Consider the following 22,210-nt stretch of genomic DNA (forward strand, 5'->3'; position numbering starts at 1 on the left):
TGTTCTGAGGACAAAAAGTGGTGCAGCTTAATATTAGGAAGGTGTTCCTAATATTTTGTAAGTCGCTCTGGATAAGAGCGTCTGCTAAATGACTTAAATGTGTAAATGTACACTGTGCATATGATCATAATCACAATTTTGAAGTTTAGTAACAATTAACTAAAAATGTGTAAAGGTTACAAAATTAAAATTTTACCAAAAACTTTTTCAATAAATAAAATAGTTTGACAACCTTGTTTGTAAACTTTCAAATGATAAACTCAACCGTTTATATTTTTCAGTAATGAAGACATGACTCTCTCATGGTAGGGTGGGGTATGCAAAATGGGTCAACTTTGAGCACCTTTAACTCCTGAATGTTTTGGTATTCAGGTCCAACATGTCACTTTCTGACCACTTCTACTATGGGCAAACATGTATGGAATGTTTCGTTCAAATTAAAATGGGTGCTGTCAAAAAGTGATTTAAAAAAAAATCATATGGAATGAACTATACACTTGTTCAATAGAAAAACAACCACAGTTCATCCACAAAGTATTTATTACAAAAATACATTGGCAAAGATATGACATAATACTGTCTATGATGCACAAAATAAATAGATAGCAAGCATCGCTCTGTGGCTTACGGAGCGAATACACACTGAACTTGAAACAAGTTAAACACTGAACAGTGTTAATTAACAGTGTAAAAAGTGAGAGATATCACCTTCTCTCCTTTGGCTCGAAATGCATGCAGCTCAGTGTAAAAAAAAATAACACTCCCCGCAAATACATTATATAGCCAATTAAAAAGCACACCCATTTTCCAACATTTTAGCAAATGTATTTATTTCAGCAACAAAAAAACATGGGACTTAGTGTTTTTTCTTTACAATATATTTAAAAAATAGATTATAAAAAAAAAGTCAGTTTGCAATACTACAGTATTTCAACTAATTATGTACAGACCCAGTCCACTGGGTACTGACGTCAATTCAACATCTATTCCACGTTGGTTCAATGTCATTTCATTGAAATGTGGAAACAACGTTGCTCCAACCAGTGTGTGGGATACATCACAGAGCAAGGGGTTGGCGTTACAGAGGCTATTCAGCTTTGACTGAATAACACCCACGACCTCCTTGGATGATCATTCTGAACAGATGGGCGCACAACAGCACCCGTGGGCAGACATAGCCTATAACAAATAGCTAGCTAACGACTACGAGAGACTCTCTTAGAAACTAAAAAAAAAAAAAAAAGAGAATAAAAAAGGCACAAACGTTGACAGGATGAGCAAAAATAGCACATTAAAATGTCTTTGAAAATGCACAATCTATTGACGGTTACGCATCACATGGCACCCTGTAGTTGAATGAGTAGGGACCTGGGGTTAAGGGTTGGTTAAGTCAAACAAAGAACATGTCAAAATCATCCACATCAGATGTCACACACCCTATAAGAACCTTTCCCTCCCATCCAGGTTCTCATGTCAGTTCATCGCCTAATTTCTGAAATGAAAGCCAGAGTGGTAGACTCACATGGATGCATCACCATCTGAAATCTAACATTTCCAAATCAAATAGAGAAATAACAAGTAGTATAAGAAATAAATAAGCATAGCAATATATCTAATTGAGTATGCAATTTCGCCAGCAGACTGGACATAAACTACAGGACAAATGTATTAGCACAATTTAGTCATGGATTGTGTGTGTGTGCCACTCAAGAGGGGGATTGGGCAAGACAAAATATTTAAGTGCCTATGAACGGGGTCAGGCGCACCGGTTTGAGTTAACATCTGCAACGCCGATGTGTTTTTCACGCTCAACACTCATGAAACGAACAGATTTAGTCCTGGATCTAAGGCTTCAAGCTCCCACATGTGACAACGTAAATACAGGAACACAAACAAACAAAAAGCTAAGTCCTCCTGAAAGAATGAACTGGCTTCACAAATGACATTTAGCCAACTCTGCATGGGTAAAATGAACATGCAGATAACCTGAAGCTTTCCCACAAGAAATACGACATCAGATCTATCCAAAACTATTTGCACCGCTGACCCACAACCACCAATCAATTCACTTAGGCCACTAGTCAGTTCCCTTTCCCACCGTATCCCCTCTGCCTCATGGTCTGCATAGGTAAGACGATCATTAGGCTTTCAGAAAGACACAGCAAGAAGCTGCACTACAGTACGTCCACAAATAGAATCATATAAACCCCCCAGATAGATTATACGTAGCAGAAAGTGGCCTATGATCAGCATGTGGTTCTGCTTGCTTGTCTCTTGCTTTAATTCACTGAACCACTCATTAAAATGCAAACTATGTAAATTGGGGGTGGGGGAATTAAGTGCGGTTTAAATGCAGACCGTCACGGTCTTCCTGACGTTAGTACTTTGAATTGTAAATTAACATGGGAATAATCTGCCATTATAATGAGAATTTCAGCGTGCAGAAGATAACAATTTCAGTTATATGACACATTGAGCTACTCAAACGCAAATCCAGAAATCCCTCGAATTATGGATATTTAATTTGATCATAATTTCCTACACCTATCTGTCTACATAAAAAAACAGTAAGGGCATGGAAATTATTTCCAAGTCGCCACTCTGCATACCAAAGCATGTTTAGTGTGAAACTAAATGGAAAGGCGAGTGAAGTTTGGAAACACTTTAGCAGAGGTAGTCGAACGGAAAACACAATATCCAACGTCAGTCTACAGTAGCCTATAGGCCCATCACTTGAAAAGCTGGTCATATACATCACCCTCCGCTATTGGTCAACACAGCACACAGAGATAGGAATAGCAGGTTCATTCATAGGTTTACTTTACTAGCACACCACTCTGTGCTAGGATGTCAATCACCCCAGCCATCCATTATCGACAAGTGCTAGGCCTATGTGGAGAAACTTTGGGAACTGCTTACCATATTCAAGTGATCAACTTGGCAATTGTTGAGCTAAAAAATGAATCTAGAAATGATTATCGTAATCAGAACAGTAATACGTAGCCGAAGCTATACACAGTTGGGTGTTGGCTGCAATCAAAGTTCAACGATTGTCCATTTACCATCTCGCCACCATAACGCTGGGGTCTAAAATTACCACTAATATGCACCATAATTGACTGATCGTACCGTAGAAATTCCTCCCGAACCGATTTCTGCCTCAAGAAGCCTTGATGAATGTTGGTAAAACAACAACTTGTTACCAGCCTATCTATCCTACAGCTTTAGGAAACCACCCTCAAGTGGCCCATCATTACCATAAACGTACCAGAGGTCCAATAGGTTAAAACAGAATCAAACAGTGAATAAAATAAAATAAGGCTTTTCCTTTGCGCCGACATAATGGAAACATGCATAGGCCTACATTATTAACCAGCCTGGTCTCATAGACTAGACGTAACATCGTAAATGTAAATCCAGGACACTCAAATTAGTATGATGTGTTACATTTTGTATGGTATGTATTAATTTGTGGAAGTAAATCATCCATTTCATAATGATATGTTAAGAACTACAATTTGTATTATATGTTACGAATTTGCAAAACGTACAACATGTTAGGAATTTGCTAAACGTATGCAACGTTACAAATTCTAGCTAGGTGGCTAACATTAGCCATTACAAATTTTCAAAATATCGATTGTCTCAGATTTATGTACAGAATAATACGAAATGCTCTGAGACCAGGTTGTATTAACCCATTTTGAATATAGCTAAGATGAACACAACATGCAAGTAGATGGCATCTCTGTATAGCCTAGTGCAGGTGCCACAGATAAACTATAATTGTGAAGGATTAAATATATTAAATTATATTACAGTATTTTAATTTTAATACAAAAGCTGCCATGTGGTCAATATATGTTTGCTGAGTAGAATGGACTGAGCTCCATTTGAAAATATGGAAATGTCTGTTTTCTGAGGTATTAAACGTGTCTGAACTTGTTCAGGTAGAACATTTTACTGCAACGCCTTGAAATGGGAGTTTTCCAATTTTCTGTATGTCTGAGCTCCAACTGATACACTTTTTGTAACCTTCTGTTAAGTTCATAAAATTAAGAACCAGAAAACAAGATGCACGGTACAGTACTTCCCTGTTAAAAATCAGACTCAGTGTGAGTGAGGGGGTAGGTTCCTGGTTCTTTGTTGGGGTAAGGGGAGGGGTAAATGCTGTCTCACTGTGCTGTGCTGCCCTCTGCTGGTTGGGCTGCTCCCTGCTGCTCCTTGTTCAGGATGATGCTGATGATGTCTCCCTCATGTTCCTTCATGTGCTCCATCAGTCTCTCCTTGCTGGTAGACTCAAAGCCACAGATACAGCAGCAGAACAGCAGCACACAATACTCCATGCCGGCCCGGGACTGGACCCCCTCCTTCCCTTGGGGGCTGTGCTGGGGGTTGTCGCTCTGTGGGGCGTGCTCTCTGGAGGACCACTGGATGAGCTCTGTTGTTGGCCCTGAGCCACCGCCAAACACACTGTCCACAGGAACCTCTGCTAGGGGGGCTGGGTCCACAAAGACCCTCTCCTTCTTCCCACAATGCACCACACCAGACTGCTCTGCCACTGCCTCCCCCACTGCTGAAACCTTCTGCGGGGCACTGGGGGAACTACAGCCAGGGAGAGAGAGCAGGCTCACCATCAAGACAAAGACATGACCCTACACATTCCGGTTCACTGGGACCCAAACACAGGCTTTACAGATGGTAAAGGCAGACTGTTAAAACTCCAACCCCCCCCCACTCACCGGACGCTCTGGGAGATGGCCTCGTTGATGGCCTTGTTCACCTGCTCGTAGTTGTAGTTCTGATCGCCAGCGTGCTTCCACATGTGAGACTTGAGGGACGGAGGGTGACTGCACACATAGCCACACAGTGAACACCTGAAAAACGAAAGGAGTATGTGAAATAGGGGGAAAGGAACAGAAATGAACGGGATCAAGCCTGTAGCAGAAGCGTCTGATTTAATATGCTGCTTGGGGTCCACTAATCCCCTCAACTCCATTATATCAAAAGGGATCAGCAGCACTAAAGACTCCTCAGGGAGAGACCTAGAGGCACACACGCTCTGATAACGCTTATCTGTACTGCTCGACATCATGCTCCATATACCCAGACATCCTCTAAATCGACACTAAAAGGAGAGTTCATTAGGAGCTCTTTCTGATGGTCGGTGAGATGGGTTCTTCTTACACTTTGGCTCTTCCTCCATCCCCAGACTCTTTCGAAGCACATAGGCCTACTTTCTGTACCTCTCCCACTCCCCTGCCCAAGTCTCCCCTCTCTGACCTTGAACCCCTTGAGCCAGTCCTCACCTGTACTGCTCCAGAAGCTGAACCTTGACCCGGTCCTCACCTGTACTGCTCCAGTAGCTGAACCCTGACCTCACCTGTACTGCTCCAGTAGCTGAACCCTGAACCGGTCCTCACCTGTACTGCTCCAGAAGCTGAACCCTGAACCGGTCCTCACCTGTACTGCTCCAGTAGCTGAACCCTGACCCAGTCCTCACCTGTACTGCTCCAGAAGCTGAACCCTGAACCGGTCCTCACCTGTACTGCTCCAGTAGCTGAACCCTGACCCAGTCCTCACCTGTACTGCTCCAGAAGCTGAACCCTGAACCGGTCCTCACCTGTACTGCTCCAGTAGCTGAACCCTGACCCGGTCCTCACCTGTACTGCTCCAGTAGCTGAACCCCGACCCGGTCCTCACCTGTACTGCTCCAGAAGCTGAACTCTGACCCGGTCCTCACCTGTACTCCTCCAGTAGCTGAACCCCGACCCGGTCCTCACCTGTACTGCTCCAGTAGCTGAACCCTGACCCGGTCCTCACCTGTACTGCTCCAGTAGCTGAACCCTGACCCGGTCCTCACCTGTACTGCTCCAGTAGCTGAACCCTGACCCAGTCCTCACCTGTACTGCTCCAGTAGCTGAACCCTGACCCAGTCCTCACCTGTACTGCTCCAGTAGCTGAACCCTGACCCGGTCCTCACCTGTACTGCTCCAGTAGCTGGACAGCCTGGTGCTCCTGGGGATGTCTCCTCATGTGGCTCTTCAGGCTGTTCATGTTGGTCGTGGCAAAGTCACAGCTGCAGCACCTACGGTACCAGAGAGTTGGCCAGAATTAGAGGGAATATCTCTGTACAGGCCTAGTTGTTAGACAGTTCATGTTGTGCTTGGCTGTTTATGCTCCGTTTACTATTCTGTTTTGGCTAGTACAGCAGGAAAAGCCTGGAGGGCCATACTGTTGTCTTGACGGCTATTTTGTTTCGAGGCTAAGCTGAAAGGGTAGCTGGAAGCACAATGTTCAGAGATGCGATACACTGTGTGGCTCAAATGGATAAGATGGCCTTAGTTAAAAGGCGTGTGCTTCCCTGTGGAGTGGTTTGAAGTGAGTCAAGGATACTAAAGCACAAGAGTAGAAAGACTGCACTCCCCTGCATGAAAGGGCTCTATTGAGGGTCTATAGTGGTAAAAAATGAAAACTAACTAGATGTGTGTGGCCTTAGAGAATAAGATCCCCACCCCCCACCCAGACGCCGCCTCGAGTGTGTGTGTGTACACAGAGCAGGGCCGATCCGCTTACATGGGTGCTGCGTTGAAAGAAATACTCCAGCTGTAGACTGCAGCCAAGGTTGATCTTTACCTAACACCCACTGCCCCCTGCTGGAGCTCTGTATCATAACATCTAGATTCTATACTTACATTTTTTTTAACTAGGCAAGTGAGTTAAGAACAAATTCTTATTTACAATGACAGCCTACCCCGGACGACACTGGGCCAATTGTGCTCCGCCCTATGGGACTCCCAATCACGGCCGGATGTGACGCAGCCTGGATTCGAACCAGGTAGTGCAGTGACACCTCTTGCACTGAGATGCAGTGTCTTGGTTGATGGATTTGAGTAAGCAACATGATTACGTCATCGGTAACATGGAAAGAGGAGAATTACTGGATAACTAAAATGAACCTAATCTAGTTTGAGGGGTATCATCTTTCGGACAGCAAGAGTACGCAGCTCTCAACTGGTTGTCGCGTGGAGCACCTCACAGAAGACCAACGCCATTAGGGGAGGTGGGTAAGATGTATCTACTTATATCTACCGGTGACTGCTAACTAAGGCAGCAATGGGTATGCTAACAAGGTTGTACAGTACAGAAATACCACTAGGCAAACAGTGGTCTCTCGCTAGATGCACAATTGAATAAAAGGGCAACTACACCCTCCCCGAAATACTTACCAGACCTGGTTTAATCATTGTTGGAAATGGAACATCCAAATGTTGTTGTTTTTTCTATTTTAAAAAAAAAGTGTGAAAAACTGAACAAATTCAGAAACGCGGAAAAACAAAAATGATATCAAGCAAAATATGGAACTGATTTTATAGGGCCCTACAACTGTAGCCTGCTAACTGTTCAAAATTGCTAACAATATAACACCCTTCTTGAGATTGCACAATTATTTTTTTCCCTGAAAACAATCAATGTGAACATGATATTGTTTGGAAGTTAAAATGGTATTATTTGTGTATGAAGGGAGGGTTATTACAGGCTAGCTTGCTCATGCCACAAATGATAAATAAAATCACCTGATATTGTAATTATGCATCATACACTATCCTGTGAGATCTTGACCCAGGCCAGTATTTTTTTCCCCCCAATTCGGGACAGTAGCTTTTAGTTGGCACTGGCCTGGTGTGCCACTGGCAAATTTACTTGAATGTCAAGTCCTAAGGAATCCAGATTGCAATCACGATGAATCCTATTGACATTATTAAAAACACAGACAGCAGACACACAGCACCAACCTGTAAGGCTTGTCAGAGTTATGGATCCTCCGGTGGTTCCGAACTCCAACGTATGTGGAGCTGCTGTAATCACACACATCACATCTGTACACCTTCTGCGAACTGATGGAATCTGGAGAGCGGAACACTCATTAAATATTGTGGATAAAGGATGAGGAGGCAATAAAATTAAATGAACAAAACGGGTAGTGGAGAGGATAATAAGTGAGAAACATTCTTTGATTTGGATGAAAAAGACAGATCGTGTTTGGTCAAGTTGAAAAACACACTTGGCGCAACGCTCACTATTAAAAATATGATTTTATTCCAGATTTTTATTAAAGGCTTGATGGTTCTGAAGGCCATTGATGAAGGCTGAAACATCAAGCTTTAAATAGTCGCCTAAATAAAATGCATTTTTAATGGTGAGTGAGCGTTGCCCTTTTAACTTTGCACCTCGACTCGCGTTGGTCGAGCGCCCTCCACTTCTTTCCATTGAAAAATACAAAATCCTCACCTTCATTTGTCATCTTTTCAGATTCCTCCATGGTTGCCGTGGTTTCAGTGACAGGGGTTAGTGTTGCGTTGGTGTCGCCCAAACCGTGCTGGTCTCTAACGTGGTTCCTCAGCTGACTCTGTGGAAAGGGTCAGTAATAAAGCCAGCAGTAAAAATAAAAACTTACAAGATCTTCTGGGGGCTGGAAAAAACACACAGGCTACCCCCCCCTCTCTAAAAAAAAACATCTATATCTATGGAGTCCGAAAAAACCCAGAATGTTATGACGGACTTAATGACGTCTGCACAAATGGATGAGGTGCCTCATGAAGGTAATGAAATCAACAGGCTACTTCTCTGCTCCCTGAATCAAACTAAACCTCTTCAACTGCACCAACCAGACAAACGTCCACCTCAATTCTCACTTCAACAATCAGTTCATCTTAAATGACTGTAATTTGGGTCATGGAGAAACAAAACTCAAGAGCAATATTCTCTCCTAGAGGTAGGAGCCACTTCAATAATACATCCCTGCCAGGGACATTGAGGCGCACAGTCTGTCCTAATTCCGCTCTCTTCAGTCCTTCTACTCACTTTGTAATAGAAGGCCTCAGTACACTGCTTGCAGTGGTACACCCTGGTCTTGCAGTGGTTGATCATGTGGCCCTCTAGATCTTTGCTGTCCAGGGCGATGTGTTCACAGATGGGACACTGGTAGGGCTGTCTCTGGCGGTGTACTCGCAGGTGCTGCTTGATGTAGCCCTTGTTCCCACTGCTGTAGCGACACAGGCGACAGCGGTAGGGCCTCTCGCTGCCAGGGATGTAGTCCACCAGACCCCCACCAGGGTTACCCGGGTCCCCCCCTCCACAGGCGCTGACCTCCACGGCGTGCTGGCTCTGGGCGTTGTCCTGGAGCTCCTTCAGGATGTCCTCGTCTGAGGCGTTCTGGTCCGAGCGCTCCTTCAGCCTCTCTATGACCGTCAGCAGGGACAGGCTGATGCCAGCCTTGGTGGGGCCCTCAGCCAGCCCGTACTCTCTGGACCCCTGTAGCTCCAGGTCTACCAGGGCTGACCCCACGCTGCCCACGCCTGCCAGCTCCTCTACTGCTGCAGGGGCTCTGTCGTCTGCTACTGCTGCAGCCGTGGCCATCTCCAGGAGCCTCTGGCCCGTGTCAGGGCTCTGGGAGCATTGACCCACGATGCTCCTGATGTGCTCCGCGGTCCTCATAGGCATGGCCACCAGAGCTTCAGCAGCCAGGGAGTGTAGCCTTAGAGACTCAGAGTGGGTCCTCCTGCGGGTTGGGGGAGCGTTCTCGTCACGCGGAGGGTCCGTGGTGGTCTGCTGCCTCTCGCTGTTGCTCCAGCAAATCACCACCTCCTGCTGCTCGTCCTTGTAAGCAAGCATTGGCTGGTTCTCCACATGGCCCGCCTTCTCTGCAGCCAGCAGGCTCTCGTCTCTGCCCACCTCTGGGCTGGGGAGGAGGGGCTGGGTGGCCACAGGTTCCTCTGCGCATGGCAGTCGCTCCACTATGACGTTGACATGGCCGGCACTGTTGGGACTGCAGCTGATGATCTTCTGGGCTGATGACAGGAGGCTGTCTGTTGTGCTTGTAATTTGATGACAGTCCTGCACAAGTTCCACCTCCGTCTCTGTGGTCACCTGTACCTCCAACATTGGCTCTGAGTCTTTAGATAGCCTCTCCACTGGGCTCTCCTCTGTGATTGGTTCTGTCCTGGCCTCATTCCTACACTCCGCCACAGGGGCACAGAGGTCAATCTGGATAGTGGACATCTTGTTGAGGTTCTGGGAGTTCTCTGGGACCGGGGTGAGGACCACTATGGCTTCCTCTGCAGGAGGAGCTACAGGAGGTGCTGGTGCTTCTTGTCTGGAAGGTGCCACTGCCTCGTCCTCAAAGATCGGGTAAGAGCAGTCCACCAGACCTGCGTGCTTCCATGCATGAGTCTTTAGCATTCGCTGCTGTCCACACACATAGCTGCAGATCAGGCAGCGGTACATCCCAGACTCCTCATAGCTGTACCACTTCTTCTTAGCAGGGATCTCCTCAGCACAGTCCATGGCGGTTTTGAACACAACGTCCTCCACACTACCCCCCATCCCCAAGTCCTCATTCCCCTCTCTGGCCTGCTGGCTGGATACAGGGTTCTTGTTGGAGTTGCTGCTGTCAAAGTGGAGCCTGACGTGGGCCTCTAGCTCCTCCTGGTGGCTGGAGGTGAAGCGACACTCAGAACACATGAGGATGAGGTCACTGTGCTGCTCATCGTGCTGCCGCAGGTGCTCCTTCAGCAGGCTCAAGGTCGGGGACAGGAACCGACACAGGCTGCACTGGTAACAGGTGATGGTCCTACTGCTGCCAGCAGGGGCACTATTGTCTGGCTTGATCTCCTCCTCTTTCACCTCGTCCTCCAACTCCCGGACTCTCTTGCAGGGGGAGGACCCACCACTGCCCTCCCTGATCTCTGGGACTCTGATGGAGGCACAGGACATGAGGGCTCTCTTCTTCCCAGCCAGGGTACATCGACGTGGGCGCTTCTCCACGATCTTGCTGAGCTTCTCGATCACCTCGATGAGGGAGTCTGCGGCCTGCTGCTGCCTCTGGTCATCATCCCTAGGCTCCATCAGGGTACCTGGAGGCGTTTCCACCCTTTCAGGGATGAAGACAGTCTCCTGTTGGCCTCTAGAGAGGGGGAGCAGGATGGCAACTCCACTGCTGTCCTCCATACCTGGAGGAAGCAAAACAAGCCAGTTAAACTACCACAATCATCTTACAAATATCGTATTGCTCTCTTTGCAAATGTGCTTCTTTCCATCTTAGACACACACAAACAAATGTTGACAAAATCTGTTTAGGCCTACACTGAGAAAGAAACCTGTTGTGTTATTAGGTTGATGACTTGGCTGGGGCAAGTGTGCAAAACATAGCAGGGGTCACAGAGTACACACAGAGTACAGTACTGAACTTTGAAAGTCCTAATCAAAGTCCTAATTTAGTTTTACCATTCCTAAATCCAATAATTATATTTGATAGAAAACACTGTGGTAATTCAGTCAAGCAGATCAATGATACTTTAATAAGGATGAATGATTATTTACCAGTGCGACATTAGAGGAAGACATTCCTGTGGTTAAGCCCATTAAAGTCTGCAATTGGTACCACACTTTCCCCTTTCTGACCACAATCAGGTTCCCTTTTCTTTGGGTTCTGCTTTTAAGGAATAGCCTGTGCCTAAATATCCCTGAACCTTCTCCAGTACTGTACTACTTGGTGTTCCTTCTGCAAAAGTGAAAGGTCTTGGGTAGGCAAATAGCTGTTTGCACAGTGCGGGTATAATTTGTGGAACGTTCCAATAGGAATCTGTCCCAAAAGCTTCGTATGATATCAGGTATGGATTGGGCTATTTAAATACGCCTTTTTCCCCCACGCACTACGTTTATTCCGGAAAATGTCTGTCCTCACTCTGGTAGCCCATGGACAACACATTAGGAATAGAAGCTACGTGGTGAGTTGATTGATGCCTATTCGTCAACTAGTTCAACATTGTACTTTACGACGTTTTGGGAACAGATTCCTGTTGGAACGATCCACAAATTATACCCACCCGTTTGCACAATCCACTGTATATTGAGTGATTGTTAAAATCAAAGACTTTCAAGTAATATTAAGGTTTTAGCTAGGGTTGGTAGCTGACCACTTTGGCTTAGTAGCTAGCTAACTAGATGAACAGGGATATCGATATGTGTGCATGACTAGGGGGACTGCCCTCTGACATAACGGGCTAAAAATATAAGCGCACACACCGAGGCGTGGATGGTTGACGAGAGGAAAATAATGATCTGTAAAACCTCATAGCTAGCTAAATGCCAGGTAACATAGTCACAATAATAGCGTAGGTGTGTCGATAAGATATATATATTCTTTATCTGGGGGAAAAGGGGACAGGACACGCACTGTACATGACAACAAGACAGCCACTTGACGCTAAGCTAGCACACGAGTCTCTCTCTCACACACACTGTAAAAGACAACTTGCTGTTTGATTGGCTTCTCGTTTAATAAATGTCAACGGATCATGCGACTTTTATGTGTCGGTTAGGTAAGTACTTACTGATTCGGCAATTTTGAGTGATCTTTGGCCTCAAAACATAAAAAAAAAAACGGTGCTTTATCCTGTAGCAGTAAAAAGTGGCCTCTGTCTCTCACACTGCAAAATGGCGAGGATGGAGAACGGATCACGTGACTCAAACCTAAATGGTCAGGTGGCCAACATGGAATCCGTATTTTGAGACACAAACATCGGGTGGAACCAGGACCCCCCCCAAAAAAGTCCACTGAACAGTTGCTGACAGAATTGGTTTATGAGTGTGTAATATGTGTAAATTCACAAGTAATATGACTTAGTAAAATGCAATTAAGCACGACGCATATCAAACGGAGGTAAAGTGCAGGTGCAGCTCTGTCACTGAGGGGGTTCATGTTCAATGTGCTATGTCGTGCATCATGACCTTCATTTCTCCCCCAAATATATTTTAAATCTAAAACTTGCTCTTCAACTTCTATTCACCATTCATCCCACTAGTTTTTATAAATATGTAGTTCTCGAGCGCTCAAAGGTGTTATAACATGATAAAATGCTGCCATCTGCTGCATTTTAAATTACATTGAAAAGCTTTTTCAATTGCGTGCATGCCAATAGGACAGATTTACCAATTAATTTACCAATCGCATAATGCTTTGTTTGTATTCCCATTGTGATTGGTGATTTGTCCTTAACCGAGGGTTCACTAAATTTGTTCCTATGGACCCCCCTTGGTGCACGTTAAGCTTTTAATATTTGAATCAGCTGTGTAGTGCTCGGGCAAAAACAAAAACGTGCACCCAGGACCGATTTTGGGTAGGCCATTAAAATATATGAAAACCTCCTTCGTTAATCTCTCTGAATAACTTGACCACCTTGACATTGTTTGCACACCGCCATGAAACACACAAAAAAAGAGGAAGATGACTTTGAAATCCTAGGGCCGAAACGCAAACGTGTTGATTTTACTTTAAACATTGGCAAACTTTTTATAAATTTTCACTATCGACCAAGACCTGCTGAATGTCTTCAATTCATACTTGTAAAGGTAGGCTACACAGTTTTATATCAAATTAAATGATCTATATAAATAATTCTCATTTTTTATATATATTTTTGATATAAACAAATATATGATAATGACCTTCATGGGGGCGGGATCACATTTACATGCTCCTGACAGGTTCTCCCACTGACAGGAAGTAACAGGTGAGCAACATGGCCGGCGTTCCACTTCCTTATAAATCATTTAAATACTTAATTGACACTCAAAGGCTCTTGAAGCTGATTTGTTTTCAGTCTTAATAATGCTAAATATACGCGAATATATTCATCATTCGACAATTATTGATATAAAAAGTTTAATTATCAATACCAATAAATCTATTTTTTTCCCCAAAATGTAATGATTGATATCAATCATTTGAAATATTTGATACCAAACTATTTTTGATACAAAGTATTTGATGTATTGATAAAAACAACTATTATTGATATAAACATTTCAAAACTCAATTATTGAAAAAAATAAATACAATTATTGATTAAATGAAATTAATGTAATGTTAAAGTGGCTTTCCGTACAAAGTTATCCTTACTCATGACTCCAATTCCATTGAGCCATTATTGGACTGAGGGGAATGGCCAGACTCTCCGACCCTGCCCAAATGCTCTGTTGAAACGCAAATGGCCTACTACGCCTCGTACACAATAGAGTTTGGGAAATATTTCGAATTTAAATATTTATTTAAAAAATACACTACCCACTTTAAGAGAATCACGTGATTCAGACGGAAATGTGGAATGGAATGGTCCAATGGAAATGCGAGGGCAAGGTGAGAGGTAGTCATTAAACGTGGCAATGCCAATTGTGTAGGAAACACCACGCACAGTTACAAAAAACATAATCGTCCCTTGCCTGTTACAAATGTTGAATACAATACAAATATTAAATACAAATGTTGAATATTTGATTTTTTTAATACAAAATGTCCACAGGAAAGTGGATATTTCTACTTTAGAGTTGTCTAAAATACTAGTTAACCTCTCTTTTTCTCCATGATATTAAATTACTTTTCCTCATTTAGGTTTATGAACCTAACTTCCAAATGTGTCCATACTGATTGATGTGTTTTGAAATGTCTGTGTAGATTTTGTAGACAAACATGATGTTGACCCAGAGGCTTTCATGTGTATAGATATTTGCACAGGTCCATAATGAACACGTGGCTTTGATGTATTTTGTTTTGACTGGTTCTGGTTGCACCTTTACAATTATGTTTGGGTGAAAAGGAGCTTTCCCAAGCTTCTCATTCTCAGTGTGAGAGCAGCAGATCTCTGACACAGACATGCAAAAATGAGCTCCAAAACAGAAAACGCTTGAGTTTTTCCTTGAGTTTTTGAAATCAAATCTTCTTCTATTTCTTCGTTCTGAAAAGTCTTGACAAGACAAAATTAAGTCTGGGCTGTTTTTACTTGATTCTTTTAGTGTGCGGGTCAGTCTGACCCATACCACAATGACATACTTTCTTTTCAGCAAAGCAGAAGGGCTAAAACACAGGTCTATCTATGTGTAGTAATCAAGATGTGTTTCCTCATGACTGAAGGCATGTGCGCAAGACGGAAGTACATGCACACGATGCAGGCATACTAACAGGTTTCTACATGGTTTTGTGCATTTGCCAGGTGATAGGAATTTCAACTTCGAGCTGCTACAGTACCAACCGCACAGACGAAGTTGAGGGGGTGTCATAGTCGAGGCGTTCTGTGAATAAAGCCAGGTGTACCTTTGCTAAACTGCGCTCAGTGAGTGTATATGTTGTTTTTGAAAGATTTGTTCAAGCTTATAGAAAAGTTAAGTTCCAAAGGTTTCCAAAACTGTATTGCTAGTGAGGATTAATGCAGTTTATAAAGGTTAAAACAATTCATCGGATTGCATTTCATTGGTCCAGCTGTGGGCCGTACTTTCAATTGAGAACTCAAGCGCTGGGTATACCCCCCTTGGGTTCTCAAGAGCTACCCCACTGTCACTTATATTTCCACATGTAAAACAATAGGCCAATCCCATATTGATGTGATACCAGAACCTGTTATATGATAAACATTTATTTAATTTCAAATGAAACGTCTCTCTGGATTTTAAAATGAGGAAATAAGAGGGAAAGATTAAATGGATTTGTTATTAGCTGCAATACTACCAATAAACAGAGTGGCTGTGGAGAAGGACTGTGGACACCCGAAGTTGCTGGTCAAGGCCTGGTCTGTTGGGTGAGTTTTTGAATAGCGCAGTGCAGCAAATAGCCATCCATAGGGTGAGTGTACCCAGATGTGTAGTCCTGACGCAACCCTGCTATCCAATCCCTGGACAGCAGGGCCACACATTATGACAGACGAAAACCTTGTGTTCAACATTCTTGACAAACAAGGGACGTTTAGGTTTTCGTCTATGTAGTAATCAGGGTTGTGGTCAATTCAATTACATTTCCAGTCAATTCAGAAAGTAAACATAATTCTTTTTTTGTTTGAATTTCTACCACGTTTTTCTCCCCAATTTCATGGTATCCAATTGTTAGTAGCTACTATCTTGTCTCACCGCTACAACTCCAGTACGGGCTCGGGTGAGTCAAAGGTTGAAAGCCATGCGTCCAGCGCGCATCCAACCCGGAAGCCAGCCGCACCAATGTGTCAAAGGAAACACCGTGCACCGCTGGTGCGCAATGAGACAAGGATATCCCTACCTAACCTGGACGACGCTATGCCAATTGTACGTCGCCCCACGGACGTCACGGCCGGTTATGACAGAGCCTGGGTGCGAACCCAGAATCTCTGGTGGCACAGCTGGCGCTGCAGTACAGCGCCCTTAACCACTGCGCCACCCGGGAGGCCAAGGAAACCTAATTCAATTCCAAATGTTCTTAATTGAAAAGCATTGAAGAGAATAGGAATTGGAATTTCAGTGTACTTCCTGATTTGACTGGAATTGAAATGGTATTGACCATTACCCCGACCCTGGTAATAATGCGTGGCCCTGCTGTCCAGGGATTGGATATCATGGTCACGTCGGGATTACCTGATGTGGTGTTCATTCAGTGTATATCTATTTCCCTTGAGCTTCTGGTAAAATATGGTTGAAATCATCTGAGTGTGTGGGGTTTTGCATGCTGCAGATGAAGGCCTAGTCTCAGGGTCCAGCCAATCCAGTGGTTTAGTGTCTCGGCGTGTACTGGACTGAGCATAGTGCTGGTGGTCACTAGAGAGAGACGTTCATACAGGGCTGAGGAGAGAGGACGTGAGTTGGTCCAGTAATGCCTTGGCTGGATTTATTGTTTTAATTACATTTCCAGGCTTTTATCATACACTGTTTATGGTAGTGGTTTGTCCACTCTATGGCTTTGTTTGTAGAGCCAAAATGGTATTATTTAAGGGCTTCCTTGGTTCAGTGTGGTGGTGAGTTGCTACAGTATATTTACTGTTGTCTAAACCTATGGCTATATAGATTTGCTGGAGTCATAATTTGACTCTAGCAAGTCAGACCTAACCAATACCCACCAAGATTTACTGTCCACGCATGATGTTTACCTCCATTTAGTTGGTTGGTTGTTAATTTGGTAGCCTACACACACAGCCGTCCACCACCATAACAACCCCCCTCCATCCACACAACAATAGTGTGTGTTTGAGTTACACAGTCCACCTTTATATTAACTTAATAAAGGAATGCTATGGGCTGCTTATTATTAATATCAATCTGACAGTAAGGGGGGGGGTTAGAGGTCAGGTTCCATCCGGTGTTGCAGTGGGACAGGCTAATGTACACCCCAGAGGAGGCTGGTGGGAGGAGCTATAGGAGGACGGGCTCAATATAATGTAATAAATGGAACGGATTCAGACATGTGGCATCCATATGTTTGATGTGTCTGATTTATTCCATGCCAGTCCTCCTACAGCTACTCCCACCAGCCTCCTCTGGTACGCCTTTTCCCGCCGCTGCTGTGCTTGGTCAAGATGCATATACATCTTCTTCCACATGATTTTATTAACTCTAATATCTACACCGCCTATTACCACAGCTGCCTCTCATTCAAAGGCACACAGAGCCTGCTCTCTAATCTGAAGTGACAAACCATACACTTTGCTCACACATCACGCTGTAGCCTCGGGCAAGGGAGCCTGTTCCTTTGAAAATGTTGGAATCAGGTTATTTCTATGGAAGTATTAAAGTAATACCTCAGTTTAAGCTATTATTTCAGAAGTTTTTTCTTCACCTGGAGGGCTCAGGGAGTGGTAGAAATGGGGAGAGGGAAAAACAGAAAGAGATGTACAGCATTGCGACACCTTTGATGAGTTGACGAGTCAATATGTGTGAAGCTTATTGAGTGCAGACAAAGACAAAAAACTCATTTGATGGTTGTGTGTGTTTTCTATGTAAATGCTTGTTTTTGTGCGGTTGCTTGTCTATGTTTTAACATGCGTGTGTGTGTGTGTGTGTGTGTGTGTGTGTGTGTGTGTGTGTGTGTGTGTGTGTGTGTGTGTGTACATGCGCGTGCCTGTGTGTCTGCCTGCGTGTGTGTGATCGTTGTCAGTGTTTATTTTTGAGAGTGAAGAGAAGAAGCCCCAGAGGACTGTGTGATCCAAACCCTGTCTGATGATGCCACAACATGCTAGAGCAGCTCTCAGTCACACCACCACTGATATTAACATCATATCACTCAAACCACATTCCACATTACTTCTCAAATTCCTATTCCTGTTACCAGGACTCCTGCATCATCACCATCACACCACACAAATCAGTACTGACATCACTTTTTAACTGAGAGCTGTTGTTCCTCTCCCCATCTGTCATTCCTCCATCAGTCAGCACACGCATTCGTCTTTGATGTAGCCAAACTGCCGTTCCCACTCTGACCAGCGAGTGGTGCTAGAAGCCTTGCACCACTGGAACTCTGGCTGGCATTAGGACATTGTGACCTTTGACATGCATTCATTTATCACCTCTGTCTACGGAGCACCATTTGAGTGTACGGCCATGGGCGGCCGTACATTATTTGTCTGTGTTCTCACTTCCCACATATCATATATGTGGGGCACGGGAGGACAACAGGGGGGGGGGAGAGTCTATATTGTTTTGTGGCAAATTGATGCGATCCATCTGACCATGTGACTCCTGCAACACACTCCCTAAGTGACCACCGAAGGGCTAGAATTGCATTGTGGGTCTTTAGGCAATAAGGGACGATCTATGTCCTCCATTTTGCCGGGGAGAACAAACAAAACGTCAGCCCATGTTCATATATTTCCCACTCCTTTCCCCTAAAATATATCCTCGCCTTAGGAACATTTCTGTGGCTCGCACACGGCTGCTTTTGGAATGATTTTCTAGCGAACCTTTGGCTTATTGTGTGGTCTCTGATCCGATTCCCCACCTCTCCGCTGTGATTTCTTATCCCACGGTTGCCTTAACGAATCTCTCAGCACTGTTTTTACTTGGAGGAAATACCACCGCGGAACACTTTCACTGCAAAATGAATACGTACAAGAATTGGAGCAGAAGCGTACCGCTTGCATCATTTTGTAATTGCTACATTTTACTTAATCACCGCACCATGATTGTATGCAAAAGAATGCCATAACAAAAACAGTTTCATACAGCAATGTTCAATTTGGACATTATATAACCCATCACAATCTGGGTACAATTCTTAACCATGTTGCTGGTATATTGGTTACCATTTCACATAGGGAGCCATGGAACCCAATGATTGCCAAAATAGCCGAAGCTCCACTCTTATTGTGTTATGCTAATGGATACATTACATTATAGAGGTCCTCATTGGAAATGGCTAGGATGGTTATAAGAGCTTTATCTCCGAGCGGTTAAAGGGTCCTCCTCATTCCCCAGTCTGCCACTATTTGTAATGGAGACACATTTAGAATGAGAGGAGAGGAGTGCCTGGCCATGAAGGAGACAGGGACAATAATGCTGCCATGAGGATCACTGTGTGTGTTGTTTGTTTGTTTGAATGAATAGTTATTGGGGTCTCATGTCTGTCTATGACTGGATATACACAGTGGTTTATCTCAAGATTAAAATGTTTGACCTTCCAAAGATACTAGGAATATTGAACTGCAGAAACTCACTCACAGTACATGCTCTCATATGCACACACAGAATCCACCAAAATGTGTATTATATATACTATTTAAAACTATTTAATGCATTTTATGTCCCTCCTATCTACCTCACCCTGATTCATATCTGAAGTTTTCAAGCAAAAAGACATTACCCTTCGATTGCTCACCATAGAACAATTTTCCTTTAGCCAGTGAAATTAATTACTTATTGATCTAAGACTAGTTGAATACATTTAAGTGAATGAATGAATAAGTGAATAAATGGCAGGATTTGTGCCTCAGGTAGTTATCCACATTTGTGGATGCCATGCTCTGCAGCTCCCATTTGTCATATGTCATTGATTACTAGGGAACGAGTCCGTGGCTATGGCTAATGGTTAACTTATCGGTTTAGTAGGTTCGAATTAAACTGATTAGTAGCAAATTACAGACAGGTGCCAACAGGTGAGACATTTCCCTGGAATATGAGGGGAATTGATCAGAAACACTGATAGTGTTCATCTATTAAGCATTTTAATTTCAGAACTACTGTAGGAACTATCTACCTCTCCGGTAAGCAAATACAGCACCTCTGAAGCAACAGTACTCTATTCTCTCTCCCTGCTGCTGTCTAGCAGTATTTTTGGATGCGTACAGAAGAAGAGGAAAGAGAGGAAGCCAATATAAAGATTATGGTTCAGCGATTAGATTTGTTTGACCAACCAAGTAGTGTGTGGCTGTGGACAGTTGTGTGCTAATTGAAATCTTCCTAAGGATCTTCTTAAACAGATATCATTAGCACTCGGGAAAGGATTGGCCAGCTAATAAACATTTTATTTATAGCAAATGATTGCCTAATGTATCAAATTAACAACATGCAGCAACCAAGATTTATACATGACGTTAGAAACCTGTATTACATTTACTTAAGGTATTCAGCTGAGCACATTTTCATATAAAACACATATTTCTGTTTATAGATTGCGGTTTATGATAGAATATGTAAGATTAACAGCTTTCTGTGTGTTTTTGTTTGACTGATTTATGGTTGCTATGAAGTTTGTTTATTAGACTGGTGCAAAACATTTAATTGTGTAGGCTTTAAGTGCCGTATTCACCTAATGTAAGGAAAAAATGTGTGGAAATACTAGCCCGTTAAACTGGAATTATCTCTGAAGTCAAGGAGTCAAAATATTTACCTCTATAAATCTGCCTTTAACATCTCACTGATTATGGTCAGCAGACACCCCGACAACGCGCCTTTTATTTTGTACTCAACAGCAGGAGATAAGTGTTATTCTTCAATCACTGTTTTTCATCGCTGCTAATTTCCTTTTGCCCCTTTTTCAAAGGAAGGAATTAGGACACAGAGGAAAACTTCAGAGGTTAAACTGCATCACCCAGCACCATTATAAACAGTCTGAATGTACTGGGCCTAACACTCAACTGCCCAACTAGGTCAGGAAAAGGGATTGAACATCAGATTGATTTCTGGAACATGAGGAATCAACTTACATTCCTTTGTGTGAGATAATTGGACACTTCGGCATCTCTTTTGCCTACAAGGACATTAGTTAGACCTGCCTCCTAAAACTATGTGCCAAAACTGTTGTGATCTCACATAAGCACCGTTTCATTGATTATTAATATGGGGGTGTTTCCTGGTATGTATTGCAATGATAAGAACATGGAACATGGTTGGTCATTTCAAATAAAACTGAGCAATTCCTGAGGAGTGTGTGTGTGTGTGTGTGTGTGTGTGTGTGTGTGTGTGTGCTGTACATCCAAACATCCATACCGTGCACCTCTTTCCCCGCTCTTCACCACAGACAACAGCACCAGAAGAGGACAAATGTCTTCCCTCTGAGAAATCCAATAGAAATTCAGATGCATGTAGTTTGTGTTAGCTTTGGGGGAAGTGTCTGAACAGGGGGACAGGCCTCGGGAGAGAGAGGGACACGTAGCTTTGTTCTGCGACAAACAGTCTGTTCTCTATGCACACACTCTGTGTTCTGGGAAGGTAGTGAAAAGTAGATGGAGATACTGTATAAGAAACAACAACGGTGTTACTTCCTGGCTCATCCCAACATGGTGTTTAATCTCATGTACTGAAATAAACATCCCTTTTTCAGGACCCTGTCCTTCAAAGATGAAATCGTAAAAATCCAAATAACTTCTCAGATCTTCATTGTAAAGGGTTTGAACGCTGTTTCCCATGCTTGTTCAAGGAACCATAAACAATTAATGAACATGCACCTGTGGAACGGTCATTAAGACACGAACAGCTTACAAATGGGGCGGCAGGGTAGCCTAGCGGTTAGTGCGTTGGACTAGTATCCGGAAGGTTGCAAGTTCAAACCCCCGAGCTGACAAGGTACAAATCTGTCGTTCTGCCCCTGAACAGGCAGTTAACCCACTGTTCCTAGGCCGTCATTGAAAATAAGAATTTGTTCTTAACTGACTTGCCTAGTTAAATAAAGGTGAAAAAATAAAAATTACGGTCACAGTTCTGAAAACTTAGGACACTACAGAGGCCTTTCTATTGACTCTGAAAAACACCAAAAGAAAGATGCCCAGGATCCCTGCTCATCTGGGTGAACGTGCCTTAGTCATGCTGCAAGGAGGCATGAGGACTGCAGATGTGCCCAGGGCAATATATTTCAATGTCCGTACTGTGAGACGCCTAAAACAGAGCTACAGGGAGACAGGACAGACAGCTGATCGTCCTCGCA

At 43.7% G+C, this 22,210-nt stretch overlaps 1 protein-coding gene across 1 annotated transcript; it reads right to left on the reverse strand.

Moving 5' to 3' along the window:
- Positions 1 to 528: 528 nt before the first annotated feature.
- LOC135504747 (zinc finger protein 507-like) lies at positions 529 to 12,482 on the reverse strand. The gene is made up of 7 exons (XM_064923592.1): positions 12,396 to 12,482; positions 8,866 to 11,012; positions 8,293 to 8,410; positions 7,797 to 7,908; positions 5,984 to 6,088; positions 4,743 to 4,877; positions 529 to 4,605 (listed from the first exon to the last, which is right to left on the reverse strand). The coding sequence occupies exons 2-7, from the start codon at positions 11,008 to 11,010 to the stop codon at positions 4,176 to 4,178; spliced, it is 3,045 nt and encodes a 1,014-aa protein (XP_064779664.1). The 5' UTR covers positions 11,011 to 11,012; positions 12,396 to 12,482; the 3' UTR covers positions 529 to 4,175.
- Between the last annotated feature and the right edge of the window lie 9,728 nt (positions 12,483 to 22,210).

The sequence above is a fragment of the Oncorhynchus masou genome, chromosome 2 (assembly GCF_036934945.1).
Source record: "Oncorhynchus masou masou isolate Uvic2021 chromosome 2, UVic_Omas_1.1, whole genome shotgun sequence".
Lineage (NCBI taxonomy): Eukaryota > Metazoa > Chordata > Actinopteri > Salmoniformes > Salmonidae > Oncorhynchus > Oncorhynchus masou.